The sequence below is a fragment of the Hyperoodon ampullatus genome (genome assembly GCF_949752795.1).
Source record: "Hyperoodon ampullatus genome assembly, chromosome: 6".
In the NCBI taxonomy this organism is placed as follows: domain Eukaryota; kingdom Metazoa; phylum Chordata; class Mammalia; order Artiodactyla; family Ziphiidae; genus Hyperoodon; species Hyperoodon ampullatus.
In genome coordinates, this window is record NC_136919.1 from 9,796,973 (window position 1) to 9,815,877 (window position 18,905).

Genomic DNA, 18,905 nt, shown 5'->3' on the forward strand with positions numbered 1-18,905 from the left:
GTGTGTGCATGTGTGTCTGGTTTCCACAGGATATTTTTGCAAAACCACATAGCATAGCGATTGTTTTATGTACAAAGATAAGAAAGGCTGACCCACAAGCTAATTGAATCATGCAAGTAACTACTTAGGCATGGGAGAGATTCCTACAGGCAGGCTGAGAGCCCTTGCGAGGGAGGACAGCTTTGGAGGGCAATCTATTCTGTAAAGTGTAACTGCCTCAAGATTAATGGGAATGGTGGCCCTAGACCTTGTTTTACCAACTGAAATAGTAAAACAGTTGTATTTATCAGAGACAATTTGCTGCAACTGATTAACATTAATCTGATTTCCTGTGAGTCAATTTCCTCAAGATATAGTAAACAGGCCAATTACCTGCTATTGACTTCTTTTATTACAAAGATTTAGATATTAGCGACAGATGTACATGTAAATACATGGAGTTGCTGACAATGTGAATAAAGCAAAAACAATGTTTAATCTGGTTAAAGGATTTCTAGTTGGTCTTACATTTTATAAGTTTAGTTTTCAAAGGTATGTTATGAGAAGTTGTGGCTTTTTGGGTTTTTTATGGCCTTGGAAGCTCACTCTTTTGGGACAAACTTTTGCTTGTTCTTAACCCGTTATCTCACAGAAGTTATGAAAGCAAGGAAGTGAATGTGACAAGACTGATAATTATTTAAAAATTACCGGGCTCCCCTGGTGGCGCAGTGGTTGAGAGTCCGCCTGCCGATGCAGGGGACACGGGTTCCTGCCCCGGTCCGGGAAGATCCCACGTGCCACGGAGCGGCTGGGACCGTGAGCCATGGCCGCTGAGCCTGCGCGTCTGGAGCCTGTGCTCCGCAACGGGAGAGGCCACAACAGTGAAAGGCCCGTGTACCGGAAATAAATAAATAAATAAATAAATAAAAATTACCAAACAGGTCTTTCCATCCAACAGATGCTGGATGCATCATTAAGTCAGGAGAGTGTCAGCTCCAGGGACACACACAGACCTGGGTTCCAAGCGTGGCCCTTGTTGTCCTAAGTCTTTCACCTTGTGGCATCTATTTTTATGAACTTCAGTTTCCTAATCTGTGAAAATGGGGATGATATTTTCCTTGTGGTATTCTTAGAGCATAAGTATCAAGTGAGGACATGTGACGGTGGTCCAGGAGCTGGCTGGGAGCCTGCAGAAAGTGTAGTCAGCCACTCTCAGCCTCACCTTCGTTTCTGAGTCCCTCTCTGACAGGCCACACGTTTACATGCTCAGACTAACTTCTGGGCACGCCTTCTCCTCTGCCTGCACTGACTGGCTCACCAGGTGGGGTAAGAAATTGCATCAACATTTAATCATGAAAGCAAAAAGTTTATTCATGTTTGAAACTACATATAACTACCACGAGGAAGACTTTTTCAATCCAGGGTGTAATCCAGTTAGAAAGGAACACGAAACGTTTTTAATACATTAGAATCACCGCCACAAATTATTTTCATGACTCAATCAGTTTCAGAATCGCATACAATACAAAAAGAGAGAAAGGAGAGGGGACCCCATTACACAGGGTGAAATATACAGTACTGAATACTGAAATCTGAATGCATCACAATTAGTCATCGCTTTTTTTTTTTTGCATGGATTAGTAACAAGATGAAGAACATTCAAAATGTTTCTCAGTATTTACAACAGTTTTACTGATCCTGTGTTAATTTAAGACCCAATGTTTCCACTCTTGGTTTTTTTAAAAGTTGCAAATGCAACCCTGATTTTTCTTTTAAAAGATTACAATGTACATTACATTTTATGAAGGGAAACAAAGAGTTAATTACAAGATGCAAAAAGATAAGAAAGAGACAAACTACAGCGTGAGTATTGTTCAGAGGTAGTAAGTGAGCACTCTAAGCTACAGAACATGTTGAAATTCTATTGGTTTGTATGAGTTCGCATGAGGTAATAAAGCTGTGTTTTGATTGGTGAGATGTATAAATACTCTTTTGCTACACTATATACAACACTCCAGAGAGCAGGGCCTTTGCGAATGCCCAGAGGACGTAGCAAACCTTGACAAGTCTGTGCAGCACCCAGTGCACACCATAAAACCCCAGACGGATCTCGTGGTCATCTCTATCAGCAGCAAGTATCTTCAGCTCTCAAAACAATCTGGATCCATAATTTAATTACCGAGCAGACTCTGGGCACTGGTGCTTTCAGAGAGAGAAAAGATGCTACCGGTCTCTGATCTAATTATAACATAAGAGATCGAAACCCAAGTGTGACGAGGAAGATTCTTAAACACAACCATCATTAACAGGTAGCCAAACAGCTCCTTTATTCCAACTCCATTAGTGATATGAAAGAAGGACAATCAAAGTCTGCAATGGAAATATGCAAGAAGTTCAATTTAGGTGAGGTGAGTCTTTGTATCTGCTTTAGTGATTGAGGTTTAGCATATATTGTACTTTTTACCCTTAAGGCCAAGTAATTGGCAAGTGAGAAACCATTAATGTAAAATATTGATAATAAATTATGATAAAATAGCTACAGGACTGTCAACAATGTTAAATCTTGGCCTAATTGGATAAAGTGCTTTTTTAACATTGTGTGTTTTTAAGTATAAATACAAATGATTATGATTCCTTAAAAAACAGATTTACCAAGTTCTCTAATAAGACAAGGTTTTACAGTAAAGCTGTAGATGGTGGGCTACAAAAACGCTTTCCTTTTCCTCCTATTGCTCTGAATGCACTTATCAAGGCATGTCAGCTCAGGGAAAAGTGTTGCCAGAGATTAGTTAGAGGTATCAGAGTGCACACTTCCTGGGCCTTCTGTAGGAGAAGTCACAGAAGATGGAGTTGTTGCGTCCTGCCAGCCTCCATTAGCCTGAAAGGAGAAGCACAGTTCAACGGGTGCACGTCTACATATTAATTCTCCTCCCCAATTGAAAATACCCCGATGACAACATGAGAGCAAAGATGCATTAGCAAAATGTATTTTCTAAACCCACTTTGGCAGGAGTTTGAAGCATGTGTTAAAGTGGGATTAAATGCATGTAAAACAAATCCATCCTACCAAGTAAAGACTTGGCAACAAATCAGCAGGCTGAAGGAGGGCTTCAGCTGGTCTCAAGCTGGCACGAAGCTCGGCCTTTGATTTGCTGATAAAAATCAAGTGACTTGAAAAAAAATCTTATAAGAAGCGAGCAGTGGAGAAGCTCAATGCAATGCTTTGGCAAGACCTTGGGCTCCACAAAGTATAAACTTCAACCCAGCTTAATCCTCGTTTCCATAGAGAAGAAGCCCCTCCACCCCCCGGCCCCTTTTCTATACAAGACTGACAGCCAGCTACTATAACCCTTGGAAAATGAAGGCCAGAATTTCCCTCCAAATAGGACCTTGCAGAATGAAAATGCATGAACTGTGGAGGAGCACACACTATTCAAATCCGGATTCCAATTATCTGTAACTGGGGCTCCTATTCGGGATGTTGCTACCGCTCTTCACATGCCACTGGCCCTTCCTGCCTCAGACCCGCATCCACAGTAACAGTGCTCAGAAACAAATTTGCCTTATGTCTTGGCCTATAGAGGCAATTGCTGAAATCAATGTCTGATCAGATTTCTGCTGTGGCAGACAGCTTGTCGCTACATATTTTTATGTCAGTCAAGAAGAGGGAGGTGCTGGGCTTGTGAGTTGGGGAACACTGAGTGGAAGTGACGGGGCGGGCCTTTCTGGAGAGAAGGCGAGGTGAGCTCTCTGCCACCCGCGGCACAGACCAGCCTTGTGCTGTGCCGCCCCAGACCTACACCTCCCACACCAGTGCCAATGAGGGGCAGAAGGTCCCCCTGACTCCCTCACATCCATCTGCAACTTGTTCTACGAGTCCATCCAAAATGTCTTCTTTTTAGGCCTGCGCTGCTAGGCTACTGAGACTCCTTGCCCAGCCTGGGGCTGGGAATTTTTCCTTCTCCCAATATGCTGTTCTTAGGGAACCCTGTCTTCGGCTTGACTGCACAGTCCTGCATATAAAGCACCTTTCCTCCCTCTAGGTCCACAGAGAAATGGTGGGGAGGGGGAGAGAGAGGGACCAAACAACCACACAGAGATGACCAGAGCCGAGGGGAGAAGGATTTTCCAGGCTTTAGGTGTATTAAATCCAGGTTAGGAAAAAAAATAAAGCTATGGCGGTTGATCTTCAAAGTCTCAGCTGTGCAGGTTGGATGGTGACAAGCGCGTGTGTGTTTGTGTGGACTCGAAGAAATCCTCTCCTCTATCTAATAGGTAAGCTGTTCTCACCCCTCAGGTATGAAAATCTACTTAGAAAAAGAAAAACTCTTACGCAGATACAAGTCTAAAGATATTCCATCTGAAGTAAACATCATTCCTCTTTTATCCAAATTTATAAACAACAAATGTACAATATTTTTACCCAGCGTGGCAGCTGGAGGAGAGGTTGTCAGCAAGCATTCTTTTTTTCAAAATAAATTAATCCTTACTCTGGTGGTTTGAGATTATGCACTGTATTATACAACAGCGCCTTATCAAGCCTCATCAGCGAAGATGGAATTCATGTCTGTAAAATGCTGCAGGCAATCACAGTTTCATATTTTATCATGTTGATAAGGATATCGCACATTCTCTGAAGCATTTCAAAACACTTAAATGAAAAAGGAGAAATGCAACTAAAAGGCTTTTTATATGGTTTGTTGTGGGTTATTACGAGTTATTTATAAACCCAAAAAGAAAGATTTGACATTTCAAATGTAAAAGATTTGAGTATTTAATGGTCCTGTTTTCCTTTTACAATTGAACATCCTCAATCACTTTTTAAATCATTAATATTTACTCTCATAGAAAGCTAGGCCCCCAAAAAGGAGACTTCTGTCTGTTTTCTTTCTGACTCTTACTACCATGTGTTGGGCAGTTCATTTCCTCCCTAGTCTGGAGTCCCAGATTCTGTCCACCACTCCACCCTGGGGACCCAGTCCCCGCAGCTCCCCTTTAGGTGCTGTGCATTTGCTATTTTCCATCCATGTCAGGGTGGGGGGAAAGTGAAGTTCTTGGTCAACTGGTTACTAAAGTTAAAATTATTTCCCCCGTACTTAACAACTGAGAGGCCGTGGAAAATCCTGCACGTGTTTTGCATCCCACATTGACAATACAGCAAGTTCCTCTTAAGAACAGGAGTCTTTGTTTAGCTTGGTTTGTTGATCTGTCTGGGGCCCTCCTCCCCGTCACCTGAGCTGTGTTTGGGAGTTTTTCCTGCCGCTCGAGTCTAAGATAAATGACCTGTTTTTCACCATCTCCCTGGAACACAGCACGGCCAGTGGGAGATGGCATCTTAATGGGCTGATGCTTAAGTCTCTATTGATGACAGAATGCCAGCCACCCTGGGCCTCTGTGAGGACTTCTAATGGCATGAAGGTAACATCAGGGTTTAGGTTCATAAAATAAAAGTACACTAAAAATGCTACCTTCCCCACCTGCCAAAAAGATGAGAAGCCAAGTAAAATGGCCATTAATTTATTTATTAGCCACTGTTTACCTGACGCTGCTCCTACAGCTCTTCAAATCTGGTTCCCCAGAGTACTCACGTTTAAATTATGTGGACTGTACAGTGAGTTTCCTCCAAGGCCATCACTGTAGCCTCCCGTCTGATTGATAACATGACGGAGGGTATCCACCTAGAAGTGAGACAAAACAAAATTCATCATCCCAAATCTATTAAAACATCATTACTTACAAAAGGAAACAATTTGAATTATGTGTGCCACGAGGGTTTAGCATCTTGAATGAAAGACAAATTTATCAATCAAATGTGACTGGCAGAATTTCAACAATTCTTTGCATATTTAAACTCGCACATCTTTGTTTTTCATGCCAGCCAAACAACAACATCTTCATGGCCATGCAAACTTTGCATCTACACCAGCCAAATGAGCATGGCTGTGGGTGAAACTACTTATAAATATGTATACTGGCTCGCCCTCTCACACACGCACACACTCCCACGTGCATAAAAACAAGTAGCTGCTTTCCAGTAAGAGGATGAGAAAAAGAGGTGAACCTGGAATATACTTTAAGAACTCAGGTTTTTGTATTCTGACTTAAAAAAATAAATACAGAAATGAAACAGTAATATATTTTAAAAGCATACACACACTGGCACACACAATTTTTCTCTTCTACTTTGTTACAAAAGTAATATGCACCCAACCCCTCTCCATGAGCTCAAGCCAGAGCCGAATGCATTCACAAAGTTTATCAGGTTTGAATCATCCAAAGTCACTGTTCACTTGACTTCTCATTAAATTAAATGGTGGGGCAGATGGTAACGTCCGGAAGCACCCAGCACAGGGTCTGCACGGTGTGCAGACCACTTCCACGGGTTGAGAGTCAGGAGTTTTGAGCCCAAACCCTACCCTGCTAGAAAGGCCCCAGCTGGGGCATTTCTCCTACCTGTGATTGCACATTGGCTCCGACTTGGGACCCTTGGTAAGAATCCCCATTCAGACTCTGCATGTTCATGAACATGTCCCCAGAATTTGGGAGGTTAAAAGAACCAGAAGAACCTGGAAAGGAAAGAGTTAAGTAGCTGAATAACAGAGAGCTACACACATAATCCTCAAAGACCTAGAGGCAGGGAAAGGAGAAAAGGTACAGAAGGGAAAGGCTGTGTACAACATAAAGCATTTCTAGATCTAAAAGGACGGAGAATAACTCCAAGGACTTAGGTCCTGTGATTCATTTTGCATCTAGGAAAGTCCTATCAGTGGGGAAGCCCACATACGAAAGAAAGAGAGAATCAAAACAAACAGAAAAACACCCAGCAGCTGGCCTGGAACCATCCCCTTGTTTTCATTTATCTCCAGGACTTGGTCATTAAGTGAGCTCTTCACCATCACTAACTGTCATGGTGGACAATTACCCAGAGAAGAAACATTTTTCTGAAGCTCTTTCTAAGCCATACATTCTGCCTAACTTTCATCAGTTTCCACGCTCCATTAAAAAGAGCTTGGGGGGTGGGGGGAAGAAGACAACAAAACGAAACAAACAAAAAAACCCCTCACTTTCTGAATTTTTAAAGATATATTTAAACTATCTCCTTAGAAAAGTCCCTTGAATTGCTTCTCAAGTCCATCTGTTTGGACTAGCCGCACATCTTTCACTGCTACTCAAGTTCCCTCTAATTTTAAGATGTTTCCAACTCCATCAAAAAATGCCACATAAAGTCTGGCCAAAATGTATTGTATGAGCAGCCAAGATACTGCATCCATGTGTTAAATACCATACCCCTCACGGCTAACCACGTCCTGATCAGCTAACCACGTGCTGAGGCTACCAAGTCCGCACAGGTGCTAAGGAGATGTAAGGACAGCAGACTCGACTCTGCAGCTACATCAGGTAGAAAGCCCTGCTGTCCTAACCCCAACATACCAGCTTCATTACTCACAGCAACAGGTAAATTTCCCACTTCTATTTCACTCGTTCTTTGACAGACCACTATTGATTTTAAAATGACACATGGAACAATATAGTTAAAATAATGGTTAGTGATAGCACTTTGCTTAACTGCTGAATTAAAAACACTGCTAAGTGTGAAAGTTCCAGAATCTAACAGTACGGAGTGGCACTCACTGTGAATAGTGGGCTTACAGGCTCTGGCCATCCACTCATTCACCCACCCCAAGAACAAGTCTGCATTTTAATATAAATCTTCCTTTATAAGTCCACTGTGTCCCCGGTATGGCTCTTGTTTCCTGGTCTGTGGGACAGGGCTTTGTGGCATAAGGCTGAGCTGAGTAGGGAGTGAGCGTCCGTACGCACCAGAATTTGGCGTGGTGGGCGAGTTGGTCTGGTTGTTCTGCACGGCTGCGGCCACTGCGTGTGCAGCTGTCACGGCTGTCTTTGCAGCGTAGAGATTGGCTTCTTCCTGAAACTTGCCAATATTCTTCTTGTACCTGATTCGTTTGTTGCCAAACCAGTTGGATACCTACAAACCACAGGGATATGAGTAAGGGGAAGCGAGGTTCAAAGAGAGGAACAAAAATCAAACTTCCAATAATAACTGTAGGACACCAAAGGGAGACCTTGGAAGACACTCAATTCCTAGCCTGTGATCACACCCTGGGGATGAGGCAGAATGGTGCAGAGGCTCACTTGCTCTTTTGGCAAACCTCTCAACACTCTTGGAATAAGACCACTTCTTGGAGTTGGCCCCAGTAACACTAAAATGGCTGGGAGCGCTGTTCATAAAAAATAGTCAATTGGTGTATACCAAATAATATATAAATGACTACTCCCCTGAAAAGGAGCTGAAAAACTAAAGGAAACATTTGTTAAGTTAGGTAAATAATATGAAATGCTTGTGAAAGAATGACTTATTCTTTTGGGGTCTGGAACAATTTTGGCAGCTGTACAGTAAAATCATGTTTGGTGTGCTAAAAAGAGTAACATCAATTAATAATGGATGAAAAACCCCTTTGTCTCCTGCCTTAGAAGATACTGTATGTCTGCCAAGATGGCTGCTCAAGTTGTGCCAGTTAACATGTGAGAAGGTCACAACGTGAAAACTCAAGCAATTCCAATAAGGTCAAATGCAAATACAGAATCAGTGGCTGATTTCATCAGGTAGAACATACTTATTTCTTTTGCAAACTACTTATGTTGTCAACCAGTGCAAATGGAAGAGATTTCTAAGGAGGATCTTGGCAACAGGCAGATTTCATCACATTTCATTGACAGCGAAACTTCAGCCCAAGACTCACTGCCTGTAGTTACATTGAGTGTTCAGGCACCTGGGAGCTGAGCTATATAAAGAAGAAGCTAAAACCCACACAGCAATTTATGAATAGGTACCCACCTGCTATATAAAAGGCTCTGACCTCTCTTTTGTTAAAGTAACAGTTTAAAAACACTTTTTAATAATTTCTTAATAATGTGTCAAAGGGGCATGTTGCTGTGGTATCAGGCAGGGTGGGTCACTGTTTCATCCTGAACAGCTATTTAGGGACCCTGAGGGAAAATAAGGAATGGTATAAGCCCTCCAACCCAATTTACACCAATGGGCATGCTAGTTGACCATCTCTGCCAAGTCTTTAATTGCTTTGGAAATAGAACTCTCATTCTTCAAACTATGGCACTCATCCGTTCAGGGAAAGCTGGAGAGCCCTGGCAAGGGAGCCACACGAGGAAGACAATGCTGGCCTGCAGCAGCCCACACACTGTCCCATCCTGGGGGGGTGGGGGTGGTCACTGTGTGCACATATGTGCCACACACACAGGCTAGCACACTAGCTGAAGACCTGTGCAGCCACCATGAACACAGGTTCAGACAGCAACAAGCCAAAACTCATCAGGAAGCAAATACGCTGCAGATCAGGCCTTCCTAGCTGTTTCTGTTCCACTATCATCCCCCCGCACAACTCCCCGACCCAATGAAGGATTAGGCGTGCCCCTGCCTTCCTTCATTTCAAATAGTGGTGGTAATAGTAACTATTTAATGAGCAACTCCTTTGCACTGAGCATTACACAGAGCCCTTTGCATACGTTTTCTCATGTAACAATCTTAACAATCTCCAGGACCAGGTGACTGACTGAGGTGGTCACAGGCATCATACCTGTCCCAAATCCAATGGCCTTCTCTCTCGGCAACTTGTTTGACCTCTCAGCAGCATCTGATACTTGTAATTACCTCCCCGCCACCTCCAGCTCCTTCTTAAAGCGCTTTCTTTACATGGTTTCTGTGACATTATGCTCCTGCTTCTCCTTCCCTGACACACCAAGGGTGTGTTTGTGTGTGTGTGTGTATATGTGTGTGTGTGCACATGCGCACTTTCTCCATTACTCAGCTCTTGGCTCTCTTCTTTCTCCTTGAGCAATCTTATCTCTATTCATGATTTCAACCATTGTCTCTGTGAATGACTCCCAGATTCCCATCTCTATCCCTAACTTCTATGAAGAATTTCAGTTCTCAATTTTTAAGACATTTCCTTAGAAATGTTCTGCCACAACCTGCAACTCAACAGGTCTAAAAGAGAATTCATGTGTCCTTTAAACCTGCGCCTCCATCTCCATTTTCTCTTCATGTGCATGGCATCTCCACCGCCAGAGACGTGGTATTCGCCACATCACAAAGTCCCTGATTCCACCGTTTGATAGTTCTGATGGATACACAGCTCTCTATTCAGAACTAAGATCCAGTTCCCTTCCATTTCCACTCATGGGCCTTAGTTCCAACATCTAGACTGTCACAATATTAGGCTCTCAAACAGCCCTGAGGGACCCAACTCCACTCTGCCATCGGCCTCCTCTGCCCTCCCTTCTTTCAGCCCCATGTGCGTGGGGCAGGTGCGTGGGATAACTGTGTGGGACGTGGTGGGGGAGGAAGAGTCAGGAGGGCACACAGGTGAGGAGGTGAGGAGGACCTGAGCCCGGCAGAACAGGAGTTGTGGAGAGGGCAGAGGTCATGGAAGAGGACTAGAATAGGCAGAATTTGGCCACTGACTCACTGTGGAGGGCAGGGGAGAGGGAGAAGCCGAGATGATGCTGATGTGGGGCCCAGGCCTCCAAGAGCATGGAGGCAGATGCTCTGGGAGGGATTTCTGCACCAGGAGAAGGCAGCCTCAGTGACCTTTAGGATCCATTCCCAGAGCAGAATTATATGACTCTAAAAATAAAAGTTCTGAATTAAGACTGTAAAATGACCCCAAAGGCATTCGCTCTGGTTATGCTTGTTAAAGCAAGTTCTCATAGCCCCCAACTCACTTGTCACAAGCATGTCCTCAGCTCAGGAGGCAGACCTAGCGAGCCAGCTCACAAAAACCTCCTTCAATATATATCACTCTAGGTTGTCTGATTAATAAGACTGTCAGGCCTCTGAAAGAGTTAAATATTGAATGTATCTATAGTGCAAAGGGAGATATTCCTGGTTGAGAGGGAATTTGGAATTTCTTAAGCATAAATAATGAAAATTCCCCAACTCTGAATTTAGCAAGTAAGGCCATCTTAGAATTCTCTTTTTCTAAACAATTCTCTGTTGGATTCTGTACTTTGTAGTTAATATTACCTTGACAATCAGAGAAGCTATAATACATTAATGAAACCTAGCCTGGAAAATCTGATTACAGTTTTATTAACGGTTTCATAATTGAGGAATCTCTATACCATCAAAGGTCTCATCTCCAGATATGTAAGAATTCTGTGTTTATGCATACCCCTGGACCAATCAAACAATAGTCATCACTAATACAGGTTTATTTAATTCTCACAGTAAAATTTTAATATCACCAGCAGCCTGGGGAAGCTTTAGCAAGTGGATTTGCTTGACATCAGATCGTTTCTATTCTGCTAGTCCCAATACTTCTTAATCTTTAATATCAAGGCAATTAAAATTAATGGCCACTCATCCGAAGCTACTGTGGGCAGTGTTTCCTTGACATCAATTGTTTGATGGGATTACCTAGAGGTTAAACTAACAAGCAAGGTTTAATTGGAAGCAATGAAAGAAGCAGTGATCATACGTTATGTTTAACCTGCATAACCACATCTAAATGAATATCTAAAAATGTTAAACTATTTCTCAAATTAAAATATGCACATCACATTCTGATATCACAGATTTGGATATTGCAGCAATCAGCTATTAAGACCACACTGCTGCAACTGAGATCGGTGTAATTACTGTATAAATCGACACCTAAGTTCAGGAGTTTTTTTCACATTTCAAAATCAGATGGATACAATTGCAAAAGTCACCCAGCTGGAAGCACCAAAAGCTACAGAGCACACGTGGCCCTCTCCTACACAGGGCTCACAGTGGAGCCAGGCTGTACACACTGGCTCAAAGGAGAGCAGAGCTTGCTCTCTCTCTGAATTGAATGGTCTGTACACTGGTCCCAGAATAGAAACACAAAGAGAAAATTGGTGGAGAAAAGGGGAATATACTGTCCTGTGCTTCTCTTTTGAGCCACATATCAAGGATTCATGACTCTGGACTGTGCAGAAGGCAAAGGGCCAGGCAAGAATTTTAAGATTTAAAAACGAGAATAAAAACCCAAGTACTCTCCTCCTCCTACTGACGTTCATTGCTACCAGCTCCCAGACTGTACGCCTTTGGCAATCAGGGAAATGAGTAGTGAACATTTTGCAGGCTGGTGATTTTCTGGAGCCCTTCTGCAAGGCCAAGAAGTGGCTGGAAAAGCTTCTGTTCTCTCCCAATTACTATAGCCATGCATTTCCCCTGACTCAATTCGGCTGCAGACTGCCAACTGCCTTTAAAAAGTAAAATGTTTTTCTTTCTTTCTTTTAAAAAAATATTTTACTGAAGTATAATTGACTGACAATGTTGTGTTAATTTCTGCTGTACAGCAAAGTGGTTCAGTCATACATACATATATATATCCTTTCTCATATTCTTTTCTATTATGGTTTATTATGGTTCCAATATAGTTCCCTGTGCTATACAGCAGGACCTTGTTGTTTATATATACTAGTTTGCATCTGCTGATCCCAAACTCCCAATCCTTCCCTCCCTAACCCCTCCTTCCCCTTGGCAACCACAAGTCTGTTCTCTTCAGCTATGAGTCTGTTTCTGTTTCAGAGATATGTTCATTTGTGTCATATTTTAGATCCCACGTATAAGTGATATCGTATGGTATTTGTCTTTCTCTTTCTGACTTTGCTTAGTATGGTAATCTCTAGGTCCATCCATACTGCTGCAAATGGCATTATTTCATTCTTTCTTATGGCTGAGTAATAATCCATTGTATATATACACACCACATCTTTATCCATTCATCTGCTAATGGACATTTAGGTTGTTTCCATGTCTTGGCTATTGTAAATAGTGCTGCTATGAACATAGGGGTGCATGTATCTTTTTGAATTATAGTTTTGTCTGGGTACATGCCCAGAAATGGGACTGCTGGATCATATGGTAACACTTTTTATTTTTTTGAGGAACCTGCATACTATTTTCCATAGTGGCTGCACCAATTTACATTCCCACCAACAGTGTAAGAGGGTTGCCTTTTCTCTACACCCTCTCCAACATTTGTTATTTGTAGACTTTTTAATGATGGTCATTCTGACCAGTGTGAGGTGGTACCTCATTATAGTTTTGATTTGCATTTCTTTAATAATTAGCGATGATGAGCATCTTTTCATGTGCCTATTGACCATCCATATGCCTTCTTCGGAGAAATGTCTATTAAGGTCTTCTGCTCATTTTTCAATTGGGTTGTTTTTTTGTTATTGAATTGTATGAGCTGGTTGTATATTTTGGAAATTAAGCCCTTGTCGGTCACATCACACACTAACAAGGAAATATCAGAAAGGGAATGTAAACAAACAATCCCTTTAAAAATCACATCAGGGCTTCCCTGGTGGCGCAGTGGTTGAGAGTCCGCCTGCTGATGCAGGGGACGCGGGTTCGTGCCCCGGTCCGGGAAGATCCCACATGCCACGGAGCGGCTGGGCCCGTGAGCCATGGCCGCTGAGCCTGCGCGTCCGGAGCCTGTGCTCCGCAACGGGAGAGGCCACAACAGTGAGAGGCCCGTGTACCGAAAAAAAAAAAAAAAAAAAAAAAATCACATTAAAAAAAAACCCCCAAAAAACAAAACCAGGTATAAACCTGACCAAGGAGGTTAAAGATTTATATGCTGAGAACCACAAAACATTAATAAAGGAAACTGAAGATGACTCAAAGAAATAGAAAGATATCCCATGCTCTTGGATTGGAAGAATTAATATTGTTAAAACAGCCATACTACCCAAGGCAATCTACAGATTTAATGTGATCCTTATCAGATTACCCATGACATTTTCACAGAACTAGAACAAATAATCCTAAAATTTATATGGAACCATAAAAGACCCAGAATTTCCAAAGCAATCTGTAGGAAAAAGAACAAAGCAGGAGGCATAACCCTCCCAGACTTCAGACAATACTATTGTCTACAAAGCTACAGTAATCAAAAGACTGTGGCACTGGCACAACAACAGACATATGGATCAGTGGAATAGACTAGAGAGCCTAGAAATAAAGCCACACATCTATGGACAATTAATCTTTGACAAAGGAGGCAAGAATATACAATGGGGAAAAGAGTCTCTTTAGCAAGTGGTGTTGGGAAAGTTGGACAGCCACATGTAAATCAATGAAGTTAGAACACACCCTCACACCATACACAAAAATAAACTCAAAATGGCTTAAAGACTTAAATATAAGACATGATACCATAAAACTCCTAGAAGAGAACATAGGCAAAACTTTCTTTGACGTAAATCGTACCAGTGTTTTCTTAGGTCACTCTCCCAAGGCAATAGAAAGAAAAACAAAAATAAACAAATGGGACCTAATAAGCAAAAATAAATAAACAAATGGGACCTAATTAAACCTATAAGCTTTTGCACAGCAAAGGAAACAATAAACAAAAGGAAAAGATAACCTACGGACTGGGAAAAAGTAAAATGTTTTAAAATGTGGAATCTAAAAGAGACAAACTCAGAGAAACCCCTGGAGGTTACCAGGGGTTGATTATACCTAATAATACTGTATCACATACTTGAATGTTGCTAAAAGAGTACATCTTAAATGTTCTCACTAGGAAAAAGAAATGGTAACTATGTGATGGGATGAAGGTGGTAACTAACACTGTGCAGTAATTATTTGGCAATTTTAAAATGTATCATATCAACACGTTGTATACGTTAAACAATGTTGTTTCAGTTATATCTCAATAAAGCTGGGGAAAAAAGTAAAAATGTTTTCCAAATATGTAACTAAATTCAACTTTTGTGTCACTTTTTTACCTCTTTCAAAAAGATACCCAGAACCTTCTACTCACTTAGAATCTTTAACTGAGGTAGATACATCAGATATGGGCAGTATCACATGATGGGTAAATGCTTGGGACTCAGGGTCTGGTTTCAAAGCCACACTGCCATTTACTATGAGTGACCCTGGGCAGATTATTTTAATACTTTATATTACTCTCATATACAGTGAGAACAATAAGAGTAGAAATGTTATTTGTATCTCATAGAAATGTTAGGTACATTAATGATTTTGGCCCATAGTGATTACCTGATATTATTAGCTATCACTACCACCTATGTTTTATCAATGAAGAATCAAGAGATCCAGACTATACACAAGTGGCCCAAAATCATACAGTGAAGTGTGACATATCCATACTTCAGCCCCAGGACACCCCATCAATTTTTTTCCTTTTTTACAATGAACTGGGATATGTTTATTGAGTATTTGTTATGGCCAGTGCTACAGTAGGTGCCATGGGGAGATGAAAAAATAAACAGGTACCTCTACCTGCCTAGAATTTACAATTTGGTTATAAAAACAATGCTAGACACTCAAAATAATTAACAAAAATTTCAGGATGGTGATGATGACACACCAAGCTGTACAGAATAGACTATAAGTACACAAGGAATTTGGAAGGAGAGAAGTCCCAGCAGATCTGGGAAATCAAAGAATTCAGAGGTAAGGTGAAACCTGAACTGGACTTCAGCTTCAATTCAATTCAACAGTATTTTTATTGAGACTCCGTATTTCAGAGGTACAAAGCTCTAGAAGCTCTGTTGACACAAGCCAAACACATAAGCCACTGCCTCCCTCTACCTGGACCTCTCCAAGATTCCAGAGACTCATTCTACTTTCTAACTTAACTCCCTTTTCCCTTAACTTCTGAACCCCTCTTTTATAGTGAAAGAGGAAGGAGAAACCATTCTAAACGAGAAGAGGAAGGGGGAATCAAGGAGTGTTTCTGCAAGAGGTGATGTCTGGTGGAGGTCTAACAAGTGAGGCATATTTTCATTGTGGAGAACGAGGGAGCTGAGAGAGAGGGAGGAGGCATGGGTACCAGGCCTGAGGGACCTAAAGCACCTGAGGGACCGGCTGGCTCTGGCTAAGGTACAGAGAAGAGGAGAGTGCTCCAGGCAAGGGAAAGCCAGAAGAGCTCTGCAGGTGATCTCACCACCTCCACCATGCCAGGGCTCACTAAGGGAGGGGAGCCTGAGATTTCTAGGAAGTACAGTGGGGAACGTTCCCGTGAGGCCACCTGAGGCCAGGTGAGGCAGCCTTCCCATTTAGGTGCCTGTCCCATGTCACACTTTTTGCTGGAATACTGCCTAAAAAAGTTGAAAAAAATCAGGTATCTGCTCACACATTTTTTTCTCCTTTGTACATTTTTTAAGTTGGCATCTACAATTTTTCATTATAAGTTTATAGAGTTGTAAACAATGTTACTTCAGTATGTCATAAATGTTGACCTTTTAAAATAAAACTGTAATGCTATTCTTTAAAATGTATCCAACCAAATATAAATAGCAAAGCAATTTGATACCCACTATCCATTTTAAAAATATATAAACTCGTTTTTCTTTAATAGTCAAAAATGCTGCGTTCTCTTTTGTTTTGGAAGCGCATTTCCATTTCATTTCCCTCCCATATTATCCTAATGCAATATACTTTTATGCTCTACAAAAGTAATATATGGAAATTGAAGTTTTTAAACTCTTTATTTACTATAATTATAATGCTCTACATGTCTAACATATCCTTCTGGATTAAGCTATCATCACAGTCTAAAATTAATCAAAGTAATACTAATACTTATTTTGATAAATAATACTTATTTTGACCATCAAAAGTAAGGTTTTATCACACATGTATTTCTTTTTTTTTAATAGTTGAAACAACACTTTATTATTAAAAGTTCTATATTTATCAGCATTGAAATTCCCCCTTATGAAGTTACTGAGAGTACTTTGGAGGGGAACATTGCTTTAATTCTGATTCACTAAATTATTTGTATACTACTGAATACTGTGAACACATTCTTCAATACAGAATTAACATGCATTTCTTAATCAGAGGGGTTCTGGGTTATAAAGTGCTGATTGAAGGAGGTTTGGGTTATCACCAATATTTCACACAATCCCTTGCTGGGAACCAGAGAGGGTCTCAGACTTTGGGGCAATGGGTGGGACTATCTGTTTCCTAAACTGCGAAAAGGACAAGTGGAAAAGGGGAAGAGGGCAAAGGACAGCCACATGAGCTACTACCACAGCAGCTTTCTGAGGCAAGTGGATTTCAGGAAGGAGTACACACACACACACACACACACACACACACACACACACAAGGAAAGCTGACCAGTGATAACCTTAAAACCACGCATGCTCTTGTACCCTCTGGAAAATCTTCAGCTACACTTTGTGAAGCATGTGCACCTGAGTTCAAGACTGCTCCCTTAAGTGAGCAGGCTAATTCTAGTTGCATTAACTTCTTTGTATGAGTACATGTGGGAGCCCCTTGGATGGGGTGTATCTAGTAAAGACCTTCAGCTATAAAAACAAGGCTCACTCAGGCAATCACAATGATGTGTCACAGTGACCTTTTGGAGCTCAACAAAGAACACATTTGTCAGCTTCAGGAAATCAAAAACATTTAAAGAAATAAACAGAAAGGGATAGATACAGTTTACTTATTATTTAGCATAATCTTTCCATAAAGTATGCCAGCAAATATGGATATACATATACTTTGACTCAGCATTACTAAGAATTTATCTTGATGAAATATTTAGAGATATATGTGCAAAGAGATTCACCACAGTCCTATTTACAATAGTAAAAAGAGAAGTTAATTTATAGCACATCTATATAATGGAATATAATCATTGATTAAAAATGTTGAAGAAAACAATATGTGGGAAATATTCGCAATATATTGTAAAGAGGAGGAAAGGGCTTCTTTTTTCTCTGCACACAGCATGAGAATTTGGGGGGGTTAAAAATACTTACACATAGACATACACAGGTGTGCACACGCAAACATACACATACACGCATGTATACAAAAAAGTACTAGGAAACACGTACCAATACGTGATTATCTTTTAGAGTAGGTTTATAAGTAACTTCCAATTTTGTGTTTTCCTGTGTGTTTTCAAGTATTATCCAAATTGATTTCAGATAAGCAAGTATTGGGTTTTTTTCTAATTAGAAAAAGGTACTTTTCAGTGAAAAAAGTAACCAATCTTCTTAAAAAAAAAAAGCACTTGGAAGTCATTTAACAATCTTGAAGAGTATTAAGTGCCAGGCACTATGCTGGCCCACACAGCTGCAGGAATCAGCAATCCCATTCCTGTATTCTATCTGGAGGACAGGGTTGGCAGGTCTGAAAATTCTTGAAATAATTAAAATCAGACACTTTGTAAATCTCAAGCCACTAAAGTTTCCCAGATTGCTTTGCCTTTAAGAAAAATGCCATGTTCAAATTAAAAAGCTAAACCATCTACAATGTCTCTACAGTCACTGAAAGCCAATTTATTAATTAGCATTAATTATATCTTACATTTCAAATTCTATCACTACATTTATTTATCATTTTAATAACAATGTTAAATAAAAGAGAAAAATTATTACTTAATGACTTAATCTTTAAGAGGCAGAAGTGCAGAACTTTAGAGTTCATTCTTAGTTTTGCTTCCTTGCATAAAATACGTTAGGGAGAGGATCAGCACTTGTTTGGAAAAGCTGCAGCTAACACTAAAACATCATGAATGAGATTAGCAAACTGAACATTTATAAAGCACAAATCAGAAAAATTTGCTACTGTGTTTCCCATGTTTACTTGTGATGCATACTTTATGTACTGTGCCTAATTAAATGCAACAGATTATGAAATGTTGAAGTGCCAAGTTGTGTATAATGGAACATGTAGCTTATTTACATTGTAAACAATTTTACCTCTAATAAATAGTTTCTCTCTAATCAATATGTTTTCATCCCCATTATGTGATTCAATTTGAAATGAGGGATGGAAGCCAGATACTGTTCAATTTTTAAATTTAATGGTGTTAATAAACTAAATCTCATTCCACTCCTCTCCCTCCCAAGGGTGC

The 18,905-nt window shown here is 40.8% G+C and overlaps 1 protein-coding gene across 3 annotated transcripts in view; it reads right to left on the reverse strand.

The window, feature by feature from the left end:
- Window positions 1-2,758: 2,758 nt before the first annotated feature.
- Window positions 2,759-18,905, reverse strand: part of PBX3 (PBX homeobox 3) — a gene marked incomplete at its 5' end in the record, with an annotated part of 237,796 nt that continues 221,649 nt past the window's right edge. For 2 of the 3 annotated variants that reach the window (XM_079706078.1, XM_079706077.1), the window contains 4 exons: window positions 2,759-2,857; window positions 5,568-5,657; window positions 6,433-6,545; window positions 7,801-7,966. In XM_079706078.1, the coding sequence (XP_079562204.1) occupies window positions 2,765-2,857; window positions 5,568-5,657; window positions 6,433-6,545; window positions 7,801-7,966 (462 nt within the window). In that variant the 3' untranslated portion in view covers window positions 2,759-2,764. The remainder of the gene's footprint in view (window positions 2,858-5,567; window positions 5,658-6,432; window positions 6,546-7,800; window positions 7,967-18,905) is intronic. The other variant, XM_079706079.1, reaches the window with a different exon arrangement.